The sequence below is a fragment of the Trachypithecus francoisi genome, unplaced genomic scaffold (assembly GCF_009764315.1).
Source record: "Trachypithecus francoisi isolate TF-2019V2 unplaced genomic scaffold, Tfra_2.0 Lachesis_group8, whole genome shotgun sequence".
Lineage (NCBI taxonomy): Eukaryota > Metazoa > Chordata > Mammalia > Primates > Cercopithecidae > Trachypithecus > Trachypithecus francoisi.
The window spans coordinates 98,582,318-98,605,011 of record NW_022681473.1 but is presented as its reverse complement, the minus strand read 5'-3'; the positions used below and the strand labels follow the sequence as shown (position 1 = coordinate 98,605,011).

General features: G+C 40.9%; 1 protein-coding gene across 3 annotated transcripts in view; it reads left to right on the top strand.

The window, feature by feature from the left end:
- The window catches only part of CUNH11orf65 (chromosome unknown C11orf65 homolog), a 71,201-nt gene that overhangs the window by 45,491 nt on the left and 3,016 nt on the right, over positions 1 to 22,694 (top strand). For 2 of the 3 annotated variants that reach the window (XM_033206754.1, XM_033206755.1), the window contains 5 exons: positions 945 to 998; positions 1,130 to 1,330; positions 2,808 to 2,938; positions 14,764 to 14,934; positions 22,459 to 22,514. In XM_033206754.1, the coding sequence (XP_033062645.1) occupies positions 945 to 998; positions 1,130 to 1,330; positions 2,808 to 2,938; positions 14,764 to 14,934; positions 22,459 to 22,514 (613 nt within the window). The remainder of the gene's footprint in view (positions 1 to 944; positions 999 to 1,129; positions 1,331 to 2,807; positions 2,939 to 14,763; positions 14,935 to 22,458; positions 22,515 to 22,694) is intronic. The other variant, XM_033206756.1, reaches the window with a different exon arrangement.

Genomic DNA, 22,694 nt, shown 5'->3' with positions numbered 1-22,694 from the left:
AACACCACACCCAGCTAATTTTTGTATTTTTAGTAGAGATGGGGTTTTACCATGTTGGCCAGGCTGGCTTCAGAACTCCTTACCTCAAACAATCCACCCTCCTCAGCCTCCCAAAGTGTTGGGATTACAGGTGTGAACCACCACACCTAGCCGAGAATTTTAAACATGGATTTTTAAATTTAACAATAGCTAATTAGAAAAGGTCATCTACTGTTGAATTTAGGTTGTTCATAATTTTTTCTTTGAATTTACCTGTAAGATAATATGTTATATGTAATATTTGATGACTTATTTAAAAGTTAAATTTTATGAGTAAAATATTACTTGGCTTTTACGTTTATATGTTGTATAAAGAGGAAACAGTTTGGTATCATTTTTTCATTTACCATAGAAGCTGTGTTAGTTATTGATGTCCATAAGAAATTAAGTACTTAGCTTATAAAATATTTACTAATTACAAAAAAAATTTTTTAATGGCTGAGCACCTTGGCTCATGCCTGTAATCTCAGCACTTTGGGAGGCCAAGACAGGAGTATCAGTTGAGGCCAAGAATTCGAGACCAACCTGGCAACATAGACTTTTGTCTCTACATGAAAAAAAAAACAAAAAACAAAATTAACCAGGCATGGTGGTGCATACCTGTAGTCTCAGCTATTTGGGAGGCCGAGATGGGAGCATCACTTGAGCCCAAGAGGTTAAGGCTGCAGTGAGCTGAGATTGTGCCACCACACTCCAGCCTGGGCAACAAAGTGAAATCCCATCTCAAAAAAATTTTTTAAACAATTTTTCTAATTTAAAATTGATTGTCTGAGGTTGATTCACTTGACCTATTTCCTAAATAGTCAATATTTAGCAATTATTTAAAATAATAGAGTGAGAAGTAGTGAATTGATACATACAGAATCCTGAAGAATAATATATAAGAATGATATATTTTCTTATAGGCAGAGCTTCTAGATGCTGCTGCTGGCATTCATGTGCGATTCAGATTAGGTGGAGTAAGTATGGATGAATGCTTATTTAGTAGTTTTAAAGCACATTTTTATGAAATTGAAACAATGTAATTTTTTAAATGTAAAACATTTTTGTAGTTAACTTTACAATGGTTCTTTGAACTTTTCCATCACAGGTTAAATTTCCACCTGATATATACTATAAGATTTTTACTCACAGACCTATTGAAGATCTATGTGCTAACAGCCCTAGAAATTATGCAAAACTTCCAGCAAAGCATACATCTCATAATAAAAATGATCATCTTCAGGAAGAGGATCATAGTGGCTGGTATCATCGTATAGAAAACAATGGCTGGAGGCCAGTTTCTGATACAGTAAGAAAAATGTTAATGTTTAATCTTATGTATTTAGAAACTCATTTGTATTTTTGAAAATTAATTTTAAAATTGTTTTTTAAAATAATAAATCCTAATAATTTAATTGATACATTTTGCTTATGTTAGCTACTTGGGGGTTGCTAATAATACTTCAAGGCACAGCAATTTATCTTTTTATTACATTTAATTTTACTTTTAATTATCCACTTTTTTTTTTTTTTTTTTTTCTGAGACGGAGTCTTGCTCTGCCGCCCAGGCTGGAGTGCAGTGGCCTGTTTTCAGCTCACTGCAAGCTCCGCCTCCCGGGTTTACGCCATTCTCCTGCCTCAGCCTCCCGAGTAGCTGGGACTACAGGCGCCCGCCTCGTCGCCCCGCTAGTTTTTTGTATTTTTTAGTAGAGACGGGGTTTCACCGTATTAGCCAGGATGGTCTCAATCTCCTGACCTCGTGATCCGCCCGCCTCGGCCTCCCAAAGTGCTGGGATTACAGGCTTGAGCCACCGCGCCCGGCCTAATTATCCACTTTGAATCTAGGCCATCTTTAGATACTCTCTGGTACTCAGCAGATTATATACTCAGTATGCGGATTGTAGAATGTGGTATGTTGAATATATTAACACTAAGTATGACCAGGCACTGTGGCTCATGCCTGTAATCCCAGCACTTTGAGCTGAGATGGCACCACTGCACTCCAGCCTGGGCAACAGAGTGAGACTCTGTCTCAAAAACAAACAAAAGAATATACCAAGTATGAAAAGTAAAAATGATCAAGGTATGAATTCATTCATTTGTTTAATAAACTATTGCATATCAACCATATACCAGACATTGTTCTGGATGCAGGGGATAGACTTAAGTAGGTTGCCTTTCAATTAGGGAGACAGTCAAGTAAACAGGATATTTCAGTACAGTGTAGTAAATATGTTAAGTGGTTTAATAAGGGCAAATATATAGTGTTTGGAAGGATTAACAAACTCTCCTTATTATTTAGGGTATAGATAGAGCAGGGGGAATGAGCTGGAGGGTGAATATAGACAACCAGTTAGGAGAAAGTGTCATAACGGGGAAACCACAAAGTCTTAGGACATGGTACAGGGACTTCTGCATTCCTGAAGGGTGGCTGTACTCCTTGAGAATTAGAGTCATCAAAAGCCATCAGCACTAAGAGTAGGTCAGGTCTATTCATATGAGAAGATGAGACATTCTTAGAATATATCTGTTTATCCATTCAACAAATACTTATTAAGTACCTCAGTACACTAGTACTTTGTTGGTCTATCTGTAGCATGTGCTTCTGAAGGCTGAGTGTACTATTCACCCGTAACTTAATTAGAAATACCTTGAAAGTATCTATCCTCTCCTCTGTTTCTATCTTGGCATATTCCTACTGAACACACAGAAGTTCTTTTCTATTGCCAGATAACCTCGCAATCAATATTTCAACATTTTGTATATTCGTTTTTGTTTCTCAATAGTTTTGGCTATCTACTGACAGTATAGTGGTAGAAGACAAAAAGGAAAGTGAATTCCATTTCTCTAAACTGAAGAGAAGGCAAGACTTGGAAAAGAAAAGAAAACTTAGAAAAATAGAGTGGATGAGGCAAATGTAAGTTGATGAAATACTTACTAAGGAAATATGTAGTATTTGGGGAAAAAAACAAATTTGAAATGAGGTATTGCTCCTCACAAGAGGGCATTAGCTGCAGGGGGTCTGCCCGCAGACCCTGACCCAAACGACGAATGAATAAAATGCACACTGACACACAGATATTCTGTTTTGCCCATCCTGCTGAGTGTCCGACCGCCTACACACCAAGAGAGGCTTGTCACTGCGGCTGGCCCCAGTCAGCTAGGGAGACTCATATTTATTCATTAAGATTAGTTAACAAAAGCTTGAGTCAACGCCATTAGAGGGTAACTGACATTGTGGACTTCCCCAGTAAAAAGCACACATCAAAGGCTTGTCTTAAGACCACATGAGTAAACAAGCTAACTAGATAACACTTCCCCATATCCCGTTGTTTACTACTTTAAACTTTTTAACTAAAGGTAGTGGGACCAGGCCGCCTTCGGCGGGGTCTATTACCGAAGTCATGTGAAAACCCTTAGGCCTTCCAAAAAGGTTTTGTGGCCATGATAACTAATATTTTTCCCAGCAGCCTGATCGAATCCCAACATTGGAGAACTATACCGCCTGATTTCAAGACTTACAAAGCTACTGTAATCATGATATTGTAGTACTGGCATATAGACAGACATATAGGTCAATGGAACAGAATATGGAATTGTGAAATAAACCCCCATGTGGCTGGGCATGTTGGCTCACGTCTGTAATCCCAGCACTTTGGGAGGCCGAGGTGGGCGGATCACGAGGTCGGGAGATTGAGACCATCCTGGCTAACACGGGGAAACCCCGTCTCTAGTTAAAAGAAAAAAAAAATTAGCCGAGAAAAAATTAGCCGGGAGTAGTGGCAGGCGCCTGTAGTCCCAGCTACTCAGGAGGCTGAGGCAGGAGAATGGCGTGAGCCCGGGAGGCGGAGCTTTCAGTGAGCGGAGATCAAGCCACTGCACTCTAGCCTGGGCGACAGAGCGAGACTCCCTCTCAAAACAAACAAACGAAAGTATCAAAGACAGAAAGTGGAAGTTACAAGGCTTTTTCAGGCCTTATCTTGGAAGTCACAGCAACATTTATTCTGCATTCTGTTGGTCAAACTCAAGTCCTAACAGGCCTAAGGGGGTCAAGTAAAAGGTGAGACTCACAGGAAGTTCCATATACATTACAGCTTCACTTGCAGTACAGAGGAGAAGGGAAATCCTTCCACTGGTATAGAACCTCAAGTAGCATACCTGGTTGTATATTGTGCCTGGAAGAAAAGATGGCCAGAAGTACAGATCTATAGATGGATGGTGACTGATGGTTTTCCTTGATGGTCAGGGATTTGGAAAGAACATGGGTTAGAAAATTGGTGACAAGTGGTCTGGGGAAGAGGTATGTGCAGACTTCTCCAAATGGGCACCAAGTGAGAAGATGCTTGTGTCCTATGTGAATGCTCACCAAAGAACAATCTCAGCAGAGGAGAATCTTAATAATAGGTGAGCAAGATGACTCATTCCTTGGAATCAGTCAGCCTTTCCCTGCAGCCACTGCTATCCTTGCACTATCCAGCCTGGACGACAGAGTGAGACTCTGTCTCAAAATAAATAAATAAATAAACCCCCATGTATATTGTTAATTAATTTTCAACAGAGGTGCCAAGGGAACTTAATTGGGAAAAAATGGTCTTTTCAACAAATTGAATATTCAAATGCAGAAAAATGAAACTTGAGTGTTATCTTACAGTATGTGTAAAATTAACTGAAAAGAGATCATAGATCTAAATATAAGAACAAAAACCATAAAGCATCTAAAAGTAATTGATGGAGAAAATCTTAGTGTCTTTTGTTCTGGCCAAGATTTTTAAGGAGGCCACAGAAGCTAGGAACTATGAAAGAAACAATTTTAAATTTTACTTCATCAAAATTAAAAGCTTTTGTTCTTTGACGTGTTACAAAAATAAAAATACAAGCCATAGACAGGGATAAAACATTTGCAAAATATATATCTGACAAAGGTCTTGAATCAAGAATACGTTAAAAAAAAAAAAAAAAACCACCTCTCAAACAGTCATATTTTAAAGTGGGCAAAAAATTTGAATAAACACTCCATCAGTGAAGATATATACATAGCAAATTAGCATAACTCAACCAGTGACTATCATTAATCATTAGAGAAGTGCTAACTAAAACGATAATGAGATACCACTACACACCCACTAGAATGACTGAAATAGTCTGTCATGCCAATTGTTGGCAAGGATATGGAGCAAATGCCAATTAGTGTGTGTACTTCAGAAAACAGTTTGGCAGGTTTTTTTTAAAACAAGTAAACACACCAACTATTCTACCTAGTCATTCCACCCCTACATATTTACCCAATTGAAATAAAAACATGTCCACAGAAAGATTGTATGCGAATGTTCATAGCTGGTTTGTCATTGTAATAGCGAAACACCAGAAACAGCACAAATGTGCATCAGCAGGTGAATGGATAAATAAGTGATAGGATATCTGCACAAAGGAATACTACTCAGCAGTACAACAGAATGAACTACTGATACACAGAACGACATGGACAAACCTCAAAATAATACTGAATGAAATAAATCTGTCAAAAAAGAGTACATACTCTATGATTCCATATACATACAGTTCTAGAAGACATAAATCTGTAGCGACACAAAGCAGATCAGTAGTTGTCTGGAGATAGAAAAGAGAAAAGAGAGAGGGATTCCAAAGGAGTACAAGGAAACTTTGGAGGGTGATGGATAGGTTCATTTTTTATGGTAGTGATGGATTTACAGGTATATGGACATGTCAAAACTGTACATTGTACAATTTAAATATGTGTAGTTTATTGTACATCAGCCATACCTCAATAAAATAGTAAAATAAAAAAAATTTTAAAACCTGTGCAGAAAATCAGAAGACCTCCCTGGCAGCTCTGAAGTGGTCCTTTATCTCATATCCACAGCATGGGTTGAGGGCAACCCTGGGTTTCATTGCAATGGTTACAGGGTTACAATGCCTACAGTACTACCAAATGCTTAACCCTGCCAGGTCTTTTGCACTAAGATAAGGGGGGAAGAAGTAGAACCCTGAGCCCTGGGATTAGGACATTTGGGCAAACATACACAAAGCTAAGAATCTTGAACTTCCAAAGTGCCTTGTTGGTGTAGGGAACCCTTGCTCTCCCTTTTGAGGGAAGCAGCGCAGCCCTTTTCTGCATAAAAGCCTTTCAGTGACTGCACTGGCACAGTTGCCACACACACGCTGATTCTCCTCAGGATTCCCCCTCCACTATTTCTTATTGCCTTTAGCTCACAAGGAGATTTGTATTTCAGGACAGCCCAGACAAAGGTACAGGATCCACTCCAAGAGGAGATCGTTTATAAACCAGAAGAGTTACAAGAAATTACTAATCTATATTGCCAGGAGTCTCAGAAGCATTGTGTGTGGGTGGATTCTAAGGTTGTTAGATCAAGAGTTGGCTGAGCCAAATTTACTGATATGGCCATACTCATCTGGGATTGTGGATTGAATGTTTTGGCCAGAAATTATGTTAATAGTCTGTTAAGTTAGCTAATCAAAGCCTGATTTAGGTAGAGCCAACCAAAGCTCAACCTTTGCAAAATGCTGGAACTTCTCTGGTATACTGTAGTGTAGCAGGATTGATAAGGAATCAGAGAGACCGATGGGGTTGAGGAGGATATTTATTATTTTAGGTGTACCGGCCCAGTCGGATTAACATCCAAAGGACTGAGCCCTGAACAGAGAGTTAAGTTACCTTTTAAACACTTCATGGGGTTGGGGGAGATCTGTGCAGGGGGAAGCATGTTACAGAAGCGAGAAACCATAGTTAATTCAATTAATTGAGATATGCATTACATCATTTCTTACTTTTCAAGGAAAATATGTTTTATGACTTGAGTTTATTTGTCTAGTGACCTTGCAGCTGCACAGCTAGAGAAACAGGGTCTTTACAATGCCTGGGAAGGAGGAGAGATAAGGCTCACTAGCCACAGAAAAACAGGCAGTTAATTTTTAAAGCACTCCAACTCTTTCTCCTTCTCAAAGGGAATTGGGTTTTCTTATGTACAACTGAGTTTCTATTTACACATTCTTTAATTTTTTTAAATTCCTGTTCCATTAGAAAAGGGATTTCTAAAAGTTCAGGGAATTGTGTGTTTGTTTCTGTTATGTGCAATCTACTAAACCACCATCTAGCCATCACCCCAGGAAGTCCCAGGAGATACCTTTTTCATCAAGCTATGAAGTAATAGCTTGGTGAAGGGAGCAGCATGTTTCTTTCTCTCTCTTTCTTTTTTTTTTCCTTTGAGACGGAGTCTAACTCTGTCACTCAGGCTGGAGTACAGTGGCGCAATCTTGGCTCACTGGAACCTCTGCCTCCGGGGTTCAAGCAATTCTCCTGCCTCAGCCTCCCGAGAAGCTGGGATAACAGGCATGCACCACCATGCCTGGCTAATTTTTTTGTATTTTTGGTAGAGACAGGGTTTCACCATATTGGCCAGGCTGGTCTCGAACTCCTGACCTTGTGATCTGCCTGCCTCAGCCTCCCAAAGTGCTGGGATTACAGGCGTGAGCCACCATGTCTGGCCCAGGAGCAGCATATTTCTTGATGAACTCTGTGGTGGCTGTCCTTTACAAGGCTGGAGATGACAGTGGGGAAAGCTATGATGGAACTGGTCCCTATAGTTCATTGGGACTAATGGAACTTTGAAGTGGTAGAGGTCAGGTGATGATGACACAATTGCAGCGAGGCTTCCAGATGTGGCTTCTTCAACAGAGCAAATCAACACAGCGCCAGGTACCTGGTATGCTCCAGCTGACCTGGCAAATGTGTTCTTTCCCATCCTGATCACTAAGCAATAGGAGAAGTAGTCTGCATTTTCATGGAAAGAACAGAGTGTGTTTTTACATCTTGCTCCCAAAAATATATCAGCTTTCCTGCTCTTGTCCCCAGGGGTTTGTACATCTGTTTCCATAGAACATTATGCCTGTCCATTACATTGATGACCTTACCTTGATTGGATGTGGTGAGCAGAAAATAACAGCTCCTTGGTGGCTTAGCAGGACAAATGCACACTAAAAGGAGGCAGATAAACTTTGCAAAAAGTTAAGGATCTGGCATGTAATTGAAGCTTAAAGACATTTGAGATATCCTTTCAAAAATGAGAGATAAGTTACTGTACCTTATACTGTCCATCTTGAAGAAGCACAACGCTTAGAGGCCCTCTCTCGATTTGAGACCTAACGTATGACATATTTTGGGGATGCTGCTCCAACCTCTTTACTAGGTGATCTAATAAAGCAGACTGGCTCCAGTGGGACATGGAGCAAGAAAGAGGTGTGTAGCAGATCCACAATGTGGTCAAGCTGCCCTACAACTTGAGCTTTATGGCCCAGCAGTCCCAACAGCATTAAAAATGTCCTTGGTAGTGAAAAACTGTAGAGTCTCTAAAGAGACCTAATGGGAGAATCATAGCACAGACCTCTAGGGTTTAGGAAGAAGGTAACGAATTCCTTCCTCTGCCAGAAGCTATATTCCATTTGAAAATCTGTTCCAGATTTACAGCTGGGTCCTGGTAGAGACTGGATGCTTAATAATAGGGTACCAAGTACTATGATCATGAAGTGACCTGGGATTTATCTAATCAATTAAACCATAAAATTGAGAGTATCTAGCACTGTTTCAATATAAAATAATGAGGTCTATATGGGAATGAGTCTGAGAAGGTCCAGAAGGCCCAAGTAAGCTGCATGTGCAGGTGGCTCAGACTCCTGCAACCACTACTTAAGCTGCATTACCTCCACATCGTCTCCATACCTTTGGCTTCACAGGGAGTCCCTATGACAAGTTAACAGGGAGGAATATGTTGAAGAAAATAAGTTGGATCTGTACAGGATGCTGCATCATCTAAAAATGGACAGTTACTGATTTCAGTTCCTCAGTTGGCCCAGAAAATGATCAAAAGATATCTTTCCAGTGAGCACAACTTCAGGTGGTATGTTTGGTTTTCCACTTCATTTGAAGGGGAAACAGCCTGAGGTAGGCATCTCATTGACTGTGCTGACCAACATTTATAGTTTCCCAGCTGATCAACATTTGCAAAGAATAAAATTGGAAAATTGGCGAGTATAGGTCAGGGTAGAGGTATGCTCAGAATGGATACAAAGTATATTTCTGTCCCATGTGAATGCTCTCCAAAGGGCTTATATGAGGCAGACAGCTCTCAGTATCAGATGGACAAGATGATCCATCCTGTGAATGTCAGGTCTTCCCCCGGCACCTCAGTGGTTGCACCGTGGAGTCTTGTCCAAAGTGACAAAGATTACAGGGATGGAGGCTTTATATAGACTCAACAACATGGTCTTTCCCTCACCAAAGCTGTTCTGGCTACAGTCACTGCTGATTATATATCAAAGGCTATTGCTTTGCTCCCAGTAATGAGATATGCTGGCTAGTTGGTGGCAGGGTGATTATATTAGACCATTCCCATAATAGAGGAGGCATCCATTTGTCCTCACAATGATAGACAAATATTCTGGATATTAATTTTATTTCTCTGCCTGCATTACTTCTGGCAATAATACCTCTCATAACATAATGCATTATCCGTCATTATTTTATTCATACAACATTGCCTCTAATGGGGACCCATTAACAGCAAAGGAAGTGTGGTTATGGGCTGAGAGCAACAAAATTCCCCTACCATATGTGCCATCACCTAGAAACAGCTGGCTTTGACAGAGTGGTGGTATGACTTGTTGAAGTGCCATTACAGTACCAGCTGTGAGACAGCATCTGGGTCAATAAACACAGGAAAGAAGAAGTAAAATTCATATTATTATTATTCTATAATGCACATGAAAAATAATATGCATTTTACTTCTTTCCTGTGTTTGTTTACCTCAACACAATCCACATCTGTAACTGAGCTCTGTATTTCTAATTATATGGGCATTTCTAATTATATGGGCATTTCTGTATCAAACTCAACAGTTCCAAAACTGAATTTCTAATCTTCCCCATCATAAAAGTTGCTTATTCTCAGTATTCCTTCTGGTCTCAGCTTATGACACCACCATTTAGCCAGTCATCCAAGCCAGAAACAGAGGGCTTACCCTAGATTTCTCACTCTTATTAGTGCCTACATGTAATCTGTCATCAAGTCCTATTAATTCCACTTCCAAAGTATCTCCCAAATCTGAGCTTTTCTTTCATTCTCCACTGTAACATCTCATTTTTCATCTAACTTCTGATTAGTTTCCTAGTCTCTAGTCTCTTCGTCTTCTCTGTATAAACACTGAACTTATGTTTCTAAGAAATAATTTCCTTACTTAAAACATGTTGAGGGCTCCCCATTACCTACACCCCCCATAATATTTCCTCTCCCTAGAGTGCTCAGCTGCATGACAATGACATCTTCATCTTTTGATACTTGGCCCAAGTATCTCCTTCTGAAACCTTCCCTTACCCACCTAGACACAATTAGGTACTTCCTTTTGATGTGCCCCATGGATCTTTTATATACTCATTGGTCACATTTTTGCAATTAACTGTGTATTTGTCTGCCACCTTCACTAGACTTTGAGTCCCTACAGAACAGAGACTCTGTTCCATTTATTAGCACAGGATCTCAGACATAGTTCATGTTTAATGAATATATGTTGCTTATAGAATAAATAAATGAATGAATGATTTTTTTGACAGGATGTTCCATTTCCTTTTCATAGAGTTGCAGGGAGTGAATGAGAAATTTTACTTTGTGTGCTTTGTTCATTTATGGCATTTAAACACTCTTCATTCTGACTGTTGCTGAGAATCAGTAATGAACAAAATCAACAAAATTTTGATTTTTTTCCCCCTATCTTACTAAAAGAATTCTGGCTTTTAAATCTTGTCCCTTCCTGTGTCCTATAGATCTTAGCTTTCCTCAACCTCCTTTGCAACTTAAGCTTTGATTCTTCCTAGGTCTTTGTTGTTTTAACTTCTCTCTCTGTCATGACATTTAGACAAACATTTCTTATAATGTTTTTTCCCTCTAAATTTCCTAGTTTAGAAAGAATATAAGATCGTGTTAAAGTAAATACAACTAAAAATATATTGCAAAATTATCCATGAAGACAAAGTTTATATCTTTTTTTTTTTTTTTTCCCAGAAATTGTCTTGCTCTGTTGCCTAGGCTGGAGTACATTGGCACCATGTCATCTCACTGCAACTTCCACCCCCGGGTTCAAGCATTCTCCTGCGTCAGCCTCCTGAGGACCTGGGACTACAGCTACATGCCACCACACCCAGCTAACTTTTGTAGTTTTAGTAGAGCCTGGGTTTCACCATGTTGGCCAGGCCAGCCTCAAACTACTGACCTCAAGTGGTCTGCCCACCTTGGGCTCTCAAAGTTCTGGGATTACAGGCATGAGCCACCACCCCAGCCAATTTTGTGTCTTTTTAAAAAATCACTAGTTTGTTTATAAAGCAAATTATGTTTATAAAGTGATCTTTTATTTCTGATCACTATATTTGAAACACTGTTGCTGCTTGCAAACCTGTTATTTTATCAATATACCATTTAATTATAATAGTAACTAATTTTAAAAGCGTTCAAAATCTGAGAATTAAATTATTTGAACAATTACTATGACTCTCTTGAAAACACAGTGCATTTTATTCTTCCCTAATAAGAGAAAAAAGATACCTGAATTGTTATATATCACTGTTGAAAAAAGAAAAATAAGAGGCCAGGCACAATGGCTCACGCCTGTAATCCTAGCACTTTTGGGAGGCAGAGGCGGGCAGATCACTGGAGGTCAGGAGTTTGAGACCAGCCTGGCTAACATGGTAAAGCCCCGACTCTACGAAAAATAAAAAAATTAGCCAGGCATGGTGGTGCGCTCCTGTGATCCCAGCTGCTTGGAAGGCTGAGGCAGGAGAACTGCTTGAACCCAGGAGGCACAAGTTACCGTGAGCCGAGATCTCGCCACTGCACTCCAGCCTGAGCAACAGAGCATTTGCTGTCATGGATCATTATCCATTTAAAATCTGATGAAGTCGAAATTTCATCAGGGCAAGGATGTATCTTCTCACTGTTAATAGCCCTACCACCCAATACAGTGTCAGCCTATGGTACACAGTTTACTGTGTACCAGTCATTGTTCTAAATGCTTTACATAGATTTACACTTCTTTTTTTTTTATTATTTTAGAAAATTTGGGGGGCTGGGCTCAGTGACTCATACCTGTAATCACAGCACTTTGGGAGGCTGAGGTGGGCAGATCACAAGGTCAGGAGTTCGAGACCAGCCTGGCCAATATGGTGAAACCCTGTCTCTACTAAAAATACAAAAATTAGCTGGGTGTGGTAGGCACACACCTGTAGTCCCAGCTACTTGGGAGCTTGAGGCAGGAGAATTGCTTGAACCCAGGAGGCGGAGGTTGCAGTGAGCTGAGATCACATCACTGCACTCCAGCCTGGGTGACAGAGTGAGACTCCATCTCAAAAAACAAACAAAAAAAAATTGTAGAGACAGGTTGTCCCTATTTTGCCCAGGCTGGTCTTGAATTCCTGGGCTCAATGGAGTGTCCCGCTTTGGTCTCCTAAAGTGCTGGGATTGCGGCCATAAGCCACCATCCGTGCCCATCCCACATGGATTTATACTCCTTAACCTCTGAAGAATGCTAGGAGGAAGTAGTGTTATGATTACTTTTTTTTTTTTTTTTTTTTTTTTTTTTAAGAGATAAGGTCTCGCTCTGTTACCCAGCTGGAGTGCAGTAGTGCAATCATAGCTGACTGCAGCCTTGAACTTCGGGACTCAAACAATTCTCCCACCTAAGCCTCACTGGTAGCTGGGACTACAGGCATGTGCCACTGTGCCTGGCTAATTTTTTTCTTGTTTGTAGAGATGGGGTCTCACTATGTTGTCCAGGATGTTCTTAAACTTCTGGCTTCAAGTGATCCTTCCGCCTTACCCTCCCAAAGTGCTGGGATTATAGGCATGAGCCACCACACCTGGTCCTGATTACCATTTTAAGGAAGTGGTCAGTGAGGCCCAGAAAGGCTAGGTTATTATTATTATTTTTTTTTTTTTTTCGAGACAGAGTCTTGCTCTGTCGCTCAGGCTGGAGTGCAGTGGCTGGATCTCAGCTCACTGCAAGCTCCACCTCCCGGGTTTACGCCATTCTCCTGCCTCAGCCTCCCGAGTAGCTGGGACTACAGGCGCCCGCCACCTCGCCCGGCTAGTTTTTTTGTATTTTTTAGTAAAGATGGGGTTTCACCGTGTTAGCCAGGATGGTCTCGATCTCCTGACCTCGTGATCAGCCTGTCTCCCAAAGTGCTGGGATTACAGGCTTGAGCCACCGCGCCCGGCCAAGGCTAGGTTATTTAGCAAAGATTATATAACACAGAACCAAGATTCACATCCAGATAATTTGATATCAGAGTCTTACTCCATATCACCACTATGCTGTTTCCTAATCAATGAGTGTTTAATTAATAAACGAATAAACTTCGTAATAGGTGACCCTTTAAAATGGCTACCAATGTAGATCTTAAACACCAAAAAAATGTTTTGATGATCTCGGTAAGGACTACTAACTTCTGTCTAGTTACTCAGCTCATTATCAGTGAATATATTATTTTATGTGTTCTGATTAAGACAGGCAGTGCTGCAGAAGGAGGCTGAACTTAAGACTAAGGGTCTGAATACTGGTTCTCATAAGTGTTTACTGCTACATGATCTTGAACATTTCTTTACACATTTTTAAAATTATTAATCAAGATGAGGGTCTCTCTGTAGCCCAGGCTGGTCTCAACCTCCTGGCCTCAAATGATCCTCCTGCCTCAGTCTCCCAAAATGTTGGAATTACAGGCTTGAGCCACTGTGCCCGGCCTTGAACAATATTTTAACTTCTTCAGGTCTCAGTTTCTTTATCTCTAAAAGGGGTCTCAAAATAGCTGCCACAAATGGCTGTGTCTTTTCTTCTTTCTTTCTTTTTTTTTTTTTTTTTTTGAGACTGAGTCTTGGTCTTGTCGCCCAGGGTGGAGTGCAGTGGCACGATCTCAGCTCACTGCAACCTCTGCCTCCGAGGTTCAAGCGATTCTCCTGCCTCAGCCTCCTGAGTAGCTGGGATTACAGGGGCCAGCCACCACACCCGGCTAATTTTTGTATTTTTGGTAGAGACGGGGTTTTGCCATGTTGGCCAGGCTGGTCTCAAACTCCTGACTTCGTGTCCACCTGCCTTGGCCTCCCAAAGTTCTGGGATTATAGGTGTGAGCCACTGCGCCGGGCCTGGCTGTGTCTTTTTAAAGAGAATTAAATAAGAATGTATGAAAAGTACCTGGCACAAATAAAATAGTGTATGTCTTCCCTTTACCTCTTCTTCTCTTTCCTTTTTTCACTTTCCTTCCTTTTTTATCTGCTATTAGCCCCTTGATTTTGTAAAATTTACTTAACTCCTCTAAGATTTATTTCCTCACCTATAAACTGAGTAGGTTAGTTATTTAGTTTCTAAGACCCTTTCCACTCTATAATTCTAATATTCAACAACTTAATAACTTAGTTTTTCCTTATATCATAAAAATGCAACTTATTGAGGGGTGATTTGAAGTTAGTGTGGTTGATTAAGTTGTTTTTTCCCCCAAAAGATCCCATCACATAGATCTTGGTTTAGATGCATCTGAGTTATATAGGAGGAAAACTTTATTCAATATGCAAATAGTTTTAATATGTAAATAACAACAATATATATCGCTTGTATCTACTTGTTATCTCCTATTTCAGAAGATTTACGTCTCTTTCCCTTTCCTCTATGTAGGTACTACTCAGGAAGTCTGGAGGCTAAGTCAACACATCGTGAAACTCTAGGACTAATTCACACTGCAACAAAGGGGCTGATTAGAGCTTTTGAAGATGGTGGCATAGATTCTGTGATGGAATGGGAAGTGGATGAAGTGCTGAACTGGACAAACACACTGAACTTTGATGAGTAAGTACATGTATTCTTGGGGAACAAGGGCAGTTATCATATTTTTTTCTAACATTTCCTATTTCCGTGTTGAATCTTGGAGCTGCAAATAATCTTCAAAGAAAAAAATCCTGAGTGTAATTTGTCTAGAAAGAACAGAAGAAAAAATGAGGGGTAAAAAATGACTGATACAAAAATAGTAAACAAAAACTTAGACTTAGGGCTCTTTATTCCTAAACTTTATTCTTATGCCTTAGTCTGCTTTGCTTCTTACTTTGGGATTTAGAAAAAAGGCCAAGAGCATGAAATTAATAATACAAAGGTTTTCTTTCATCTATATTCCCTAACCTTTCTGTATGAGACAGTAAAACGTTATAATTTTTCAGCGATGTACTGTGGCCCTTGGAAAACATTTTAAAAATTTCTTTTGTGGTGGAAATATTTAATGTAGCCCCATTAAGGAAATGCAATCAAAACCATAATGAGATACCACTTCATACCTACTAGGAGAGCTGTAATTAAAAAGACAGATAATAAAAAGTGTTTGCAAGAATGTGGAGAAATTGGAACTCTTATACACTGTTAGTGGGAGTGTGCAATGGTACAGCCACTTTGGAAAACAATCTGGCAGTTCCTCAAATGGTTAAACACAGAGCTGTCATGTGATCCAGCAGCTCCACTCCTAGATATATACCCAAGAGAAGGGGAAATACATGTCCACACAAAGACCTGTGCATGAATGTTCATAGCAGCATTAGTCATAAATAGCAAAAAGCAGAAATACTCCAAATGTCCATCACCTGATGAATGGCTAAATGAAATATGGTAGATCTACACAATAGAAGATTGTTCCACAATAAAAATAAGTGGGCTGGGCGTGGTGGCTCATGCCTGTAATCCCAGCACTTTAGGAGACTATGGTGGGCAGATTGCTTGAGCCCAGAGTTTGAGACTAGCCTGGGCAACATAGCAAGACTCCATCTCTACAAAAAATAAATAATTATCCAGGCCTGGTGGTGCACAACTGTAGTCCCAACTACTCAGGAGGCTGAGGTGGGAGGATCTTTTGAGCCAGGAGATAGATGCTGCAGTGAGTCATGATCACAACACTGCACTCTAGTCTGGGTGACAGAGCGAGACCCTGTCAAAAAAAAAAAAAAAAAAAAGGCCAAATGTAATGGCTCACGCCTGTAATCCCAGCACTTTTGGAGGCTGAGATGGGAGGATTGATTGAACCCAGGAGTTCAAGACCAGCCTGGGAAACACAGTGAGACCGCACCTCTATTAATAACAGAAAAAAGAAATTAAGTTCTGATATCTGCCATAACATTGATGAATCTGCTAAGTAAAAGAAGCCAATCACAAAGGATCACATGTTATTTTATTTATATGAAATGTCCAGAACAGGCAAATCTGTAGAGACAGAAAGTAGATTAGTGGTTTCCTGGGGCTGGAGAATTAACTAGGGGGAAGGGGAGGTGGTGGCTATGGGGTGCAGGGTTTCTTTTTGAGGCAATGAAAATGATTGAAAATTCACTGTGGGCCAGGCGTGGTAGTTCACACCTGTAATCCCAGCACTTTGGGAGGCCGAGGCGGGTGGATCATTTGAGGTCAGGAGTTCAAGACCAGCCTGACCAACATGGTGAAATGCTGTCTCTACTAAAAATACAAAAATTAGTTAGGCATGGTGGTGGGCGCCTGTAATCCCAGCTACTCGGGAGGCTGAGGCAGGAGAATCACTTGAACCTGGGAGGCGGAGGTGGCAGTGAGCTGAGATCGCGCCATTGCCCTCCAGCCTAGGCAACAAGAGCAAAACTCCATCTCAAAAAAAAAAAAAAGAAAAAGAAAAGAAAGAAAAGACAAGAAAAGAAAATTCATTGTGGTGGTGGATGCACAACTCTGCAAATATTATACTAAAAGCCACTGGATATTATACTTTAAATGGGGGAATTGTATGGTGTATGAATTATACCTCAATAAAGCTGCTTAAAATGTTCAATATTTACTCAACTGCAATAAAGTATGTGGATACCGCATGAATGTAGAGGCAGAAAAATTTAAATGGAGATGGTGTAAATAAAGAAATGTTAGAAAACAGAAGAAATCAGTAAAAATGAGATAGGAAAATGGGGTAGGGAAAATTAAGGTAATGGTCATTGAACAACAGAACATGAAAAAAAGAAGCCAGAGGAAGCAGAGGAGAGAATAATGATGCAAGGAAAGATAAATGAAGAAAAAGGGGGAAGAATGATAAAGGACAAAGGAAAATCAAAACAAGAATAAAAGAAAAAAGAAGATACTGATGAGAAGGATAGATCAGAAAATAACAAGGACAAGATAAAATATAAAAGACTAAGTATCCATAGTAGATGCCTTAAAATATTTTTAAATAAGAAGAAATTGCTATGATTCAATAACCCCAATATTTTGTGCAGACCTGAGTCTTGAGATTCCCTACAGCAGCACGTCTGTAGTTTCTGGGACATTGAACAAATTGCAGATGGTAATAATGATGCAAGAAATGACAGCCAAATAAAGGACCTGGAATGCCTTGCTTTTACTTTTCTTCCTAAGAGTAAAAATTGCTGGGTGGAGAAGAGAGGGAAGAAAGGGAAAGAGAGGTAGGGGAGGTCCATTTTGAATGAGTTTCCCAGGACTGGATAGAGAATTTTCTCAGGTGAGCTTTTGAAATCCTGCTCTGCCTTTCCCTTGGCTGATTCAAGCTAAGGGCCGGCAAACAAGTACAAAAAATTCATACCAGATATTCTATATTCTGTCATTACTGTAATATAAAAAGAATAAAACCACTGAGTTCAAAGGAAAGAAAAAATAGGCATCTGGGTCCACATAAGACTCCCGTCATCATTGCTAAGTGATAGTAGGTGAAGTCTTAATGGCTTCCCTTTAAAAAAACGAAAAACAGCTGGGCGTGGTGGCACACGCCTGTAATCCCAGCACTTTGGGAGGCCGAAGCGGGTGGATCATGAGGTCAGGAGGTCGAGACTATCCTGGCTAACACGGTGAAATCCCGTCTCTATTAAAAATACAAAAAATTAGCCAGGCAAGGTGGTGAGCGCCTGTAGTCCCAGCTACTTGGGAGGCTGAGGCAGGAGAATGGCATGAACCCAGGAGGCGGAGCTTGCAGTGAGCCGAGTTCGCGCCACTGCACTACAGCCTGGGGATCTCAGAGCGAGACTCCATCTCAAAAACAAAAACAAAAAACAAAAAACAAAACAAACAAAAAACAGAATAAACCAGTAAGACTTGAAGCGATTTCTTCATAGCATGTAGGAGTGGGATGGATATACCTAGCTTTCAGATGATAAGAGCAACTGAAAATTTCCATTTAAAAAAATGCAAATACCTTGTTTCCAAGTTATGTATAACTTCTCTCAGTTTATTTTCTAAGCTGAGGATACTTGTAATTTTGTACCATCAATGTGAACCTTAGCAAAGTTTTACATTGAGCCTTGAACAACAAACATTTCAGATGAAATTTCAAGTGTGATTATCTGGGTATATTTCAGTAGCACTACTTGGCCACAAGCACTGATTATCTCAGTAAGACTAAACTTTGCAAAGGCCTTCCCCTAGCTAACTGCAGACATTAGGCATAAGCCCCTTCTTTCCAGCGCATTTATGGTCTCCACAGTCTACTTCCCCGTTTGACCTTTGTAGACCTCTAGATAGTTGTAACTGGCTTGGGGTGACATCTTGTTTGATGAAAATTTAAGTCTGACATTTGTCCCCTCTAGAGAATTGGTAACCCCTAATTCCTTGGAAAGTATCCTTTAAAATCTATGGACATTTTTCTATAGTTGGACAATTAGAATAGCATAGATGCCTTGAACACTGATATTTAGTGATAACAGCCAGTTTCTCCCCAAAGGCTTTTGTGCTAGTGTGTTATGACAGACCGATGCTCTCCTGAGGTGAAGCCATGTCCATCTTCAGATGTGTACTGCAACTATTAACCGAACATTATTATTATCATTTGAAAGAATGGATAGAGCCAGTTTCACTTGTGGACTCAAACACACTAATGAATACTGTTGCAAATTCCTGTATCCAGAGCTATGTTACTGCAGATGTTTAGAAACCAGAACAGTCCTCACATCACCATCACGGAGTTATGCACAATGCCACAGGACAGCTACTGTGGCTCTTGCTGGCATTCATGCATTCATCCTAATGGATATTCAGATGTTCCTCTTCCAGGATCATGATGTTTTTCAAACAGCAAGTGAATTGTGACAAGTAATTTCCTGATATTCTGTTGGTGAGAGCTCTGTGCCTATGTCTGTTACGGATAGTATCTATATCTGAAGCTGCTCCTTTGATTTCTAAGATACGTAGTTTTGTGACCTCTCTGGCTAGGGACTTTTTCTGAGCTCTTAAAGTGTTAAATTTGTAGTTTAACAAAGGGATTCATTGTAGAGTTCACACACACTTGATTCTGTAACTATTTTCTAAAAATTTCTACAAATTTCTTAGTGAGAAAGATCAGCTGTGTGATATAAACAGCATGGTAATGCTATCATCAGACTTGCTTCTCTGTAAAACTTAGATTTTTGTAAAACTTAGATTTCTTATCAATTATTGCTGATATGTTCTTTTTTTTTTTTTTTTTTTTTTTTGAGGCAGTCTCGCTCTGTCGCCCGGACTGGAGTGCAGTGGCCGGATCTCAGCTCACTGCAAGCTCCGCCTCCCGGGTTTATGCCATTCTCTTGCCTCAGCCTCCCGAGTAGCTGGGACTACAGGCGCCCGCCACCTCGCCCGGCTAGTTTTTGTATTTTTAGTAGAGACGGGGTTTCACTGTGTTAGCCAGGATGGTCTCGATCTCTTGACCTCGTGATCCGCCCGTCTCGGCCTCCCAAAGTGCTGGGATTACAGGCTTGAGCCACCGCGCCCGGCCGCTGGTATGTTCTTTATGTGAAGTTCTTTTTTTTTTTTTTTTTGAGATGGAATCTTGCTCTATGGCCCAGGCTGGAGTGCAGTGGCGCGATCTCGGCTCACTACAAGCTCCGCCTCCCGGGTTCACGCCATTCTTCTGCCTCAGCCTCCTGAGTAGCTGGGACTACAGGCGCCCGCCACCAGGCCTGGCTAAGTTTTTGTATTTTTAGTAAAGACGGGGTTTCACTGTGTTAGCCAGGATGGTCTTGATCTCCTGACCTCGCGATCCGCCCGCCTCCGCCTTCCAAAGTGCTGGGATTACAGGCGTGAGCCACTGCGCCCGGCCATGAAGTTCTTTTTAAAATAATGGAATAAAAGTCATGTGCTAATCTTGGATAAAGCAGGGACAGTGATGGGCCTAGCTATGGTATGTGTTTGTGCCCCAGACTGTCAGGGCTCAGCACACTATTGATCAAGGTCTTTTATCTTGGTTTCTTGAAGGTGGTGGCATGAAAGTCTTTTCTGTGTATAAATCCAAGCAAGCAGGGTGAGTCTTTATAGTGCTCCTGAGCAACCACTGAAAGCTCAAACAAAGTCTGCTAAAATTTAAGGTCAAACCAAACTGAATTGCCTACTGAGAGATTGTGGAAGGAGTTTATACTACCTGCTCTTGTCCTGCAGCCTTTCATTTAAGTCACCCAGCAGTATCCTATTTAAGGCCATTGAAGAAAGTTCGCAGAGCACCAAGGGGTAGCAGTAGTGAGAAGGAGCCAAATTCAGACACAACATCTGATTGTAATTAAATACTGTTGGACAGGCCAGGTGCAGTGGCTCACGTCTATAATTCCAGCACTTTGAGAGGCCAAGGTAGGTGGATCACTTGAGCCCAAGAGTTCAGCCTGGTCAAAATACCGAGACCCCCCCATCTCTGCAAAAAATTAAAAAGTTAGCCAGGTGTGGTGGCATGCACCTGTGGTCCCATCAATTCAGGAGGCTGAAGCAGGAGGATCACTTGAGCCCATGAGTTTAAGACTGCAGTGACCCATGATGGCACCAGTGCACTACAGCCTGGGAGACAGAGTGAGACCTTGTCTCTATAAAAATAAGTATTAAATACTGTTGGAAGTATATACCTTCCTACTGCAAAAAACTTCAGGAGCCCAGGGTTGACAGAAGTAAAAAGAATTCAAATGGAATGAATAATTAGAAAATCACAGTGTCACTTTGGGAGGCCAAGGCAGGCAGATCACCTGAGGTCAGGAGTTCGAGACCAGTCTGGCCAACATGGTGAACCCTCCTCTCTACTAAAAATACAAAAATTAGCTGGGCGTGGTGGCAGGCGCCTGTAATCCCAGCTATTGGGAGGCTGAGGCAGGAGAATCGCTTGAACCCGGGAGGCGGAGTTTGCAGTGAGCCGAGATCACGCCATCGCGCTCCAGCCTAGGGGACAAGAGCGAGATTTCATCTCAAAAAAAAAAAAAAAAAAAAAGAAAAAGAAAAAAGAAAATCACAGTGTTTTCTGAATTACATGACAATTTTTTTTTTCTTTTTTTGAGATCTCGCTCTGTCACCCAGGCTGGAGTGCAGTGGCGCCATCTCAGCTCACTGCAAGTTCCACCTTCCAGGTTTTAGGCCATTCTCCTGCCTCAGCCTCCCGAGTAGCTGAAACTACAGGCGTGCACCACCACACCTGGCTAATTTTTTGTATTTTTAGTAGAGATGGGGTTTTACCGTGTTAGCCAGGGTGGTCTCAATTTCCTTACCTCGTTATCCACCCACCTTGGCCTCCCAGAGTGCTGGGATTACAGGCGTGAGTCACCACACCGGGCCAATTACATGACGATTCTAATTCTTCACCTCTCTGTGCTAGCTCCTTTTCAGCACCTACTGTAACCAAATCCTGACCTGATTTTTTGATTAAAGTGGGTGCAGTTGTAAAGGCAGCTTAGGAAAGTGGGATATGGAGCCTAAGGTGAAGTAAGTCTTAGGCAACCTGCCTCTTGGTGCTTTCCATCATCCTCACAGAAGGTCGTACCTTGTCCTTCCCTATTCCACCTCTTCTCAGGCAACCCTGTTCTCTCTATTTTCAGTCTCTGTTCAGGAGCTGAGGTGACAGCTGCATTTACCCTACCTGAATGTATCTCTTACGTGTTCTGGACACTGAAAAGACAGCACTGCTGTTCTAATGAGCTCAGAAACTAGACACTTTAAATTTCCCTTCATATATCAGAGACAGTGGATCTGGCAATCCAGAACCAAGGAGAAAGTTTTTGTTGTTGTCTCCAGGAGAGTCTTCTGCCCATGCTTTAAATTTAGATGTTATTAACTAACATCTTAGTAAACACTCAGCTGAGGACATGATTTTGCAGGAATTCATAGAATAAAATGAGGAGGCATGCTAGAGGGAGGCGAAAGAACACTAAGTATGGCAGATGGTGGGCACCATTTTTATACCTCCTTCAACTCCTTGTCCTGAAGGTTCTTAGCTGGATGTGAGCTACTAGGAGGTGGGAAAGTCATGAGAATTACACATGGAGGCTAGTGAACATGCCATCATTAAGATTTCTCAAAAGAAAGTGGAATTTTAGACGTAGTCTAAGTATGTAGTAATGAATCAATTTAATTTAATGAATGCTCATATAATGTGCTTAGATACATTGCCAGCTGGAAGGAAATTGCTACAAGCAACTCTTCGGCTAATTTCAAAGGTAGGTGATTTTTAGCAGTACCTTATAGGAAATTCTCATGAACAAAAAATGCATTCCACACATGTATTTCTAGGCATTTAACCTTTCAGTAATCTGCATGATATATAAATTTAGATGCATTTGTCAAGTCATTTTTACCTTTGTATGTAAGATTGCTGTTTGGGAATAGAGGGAAATGTC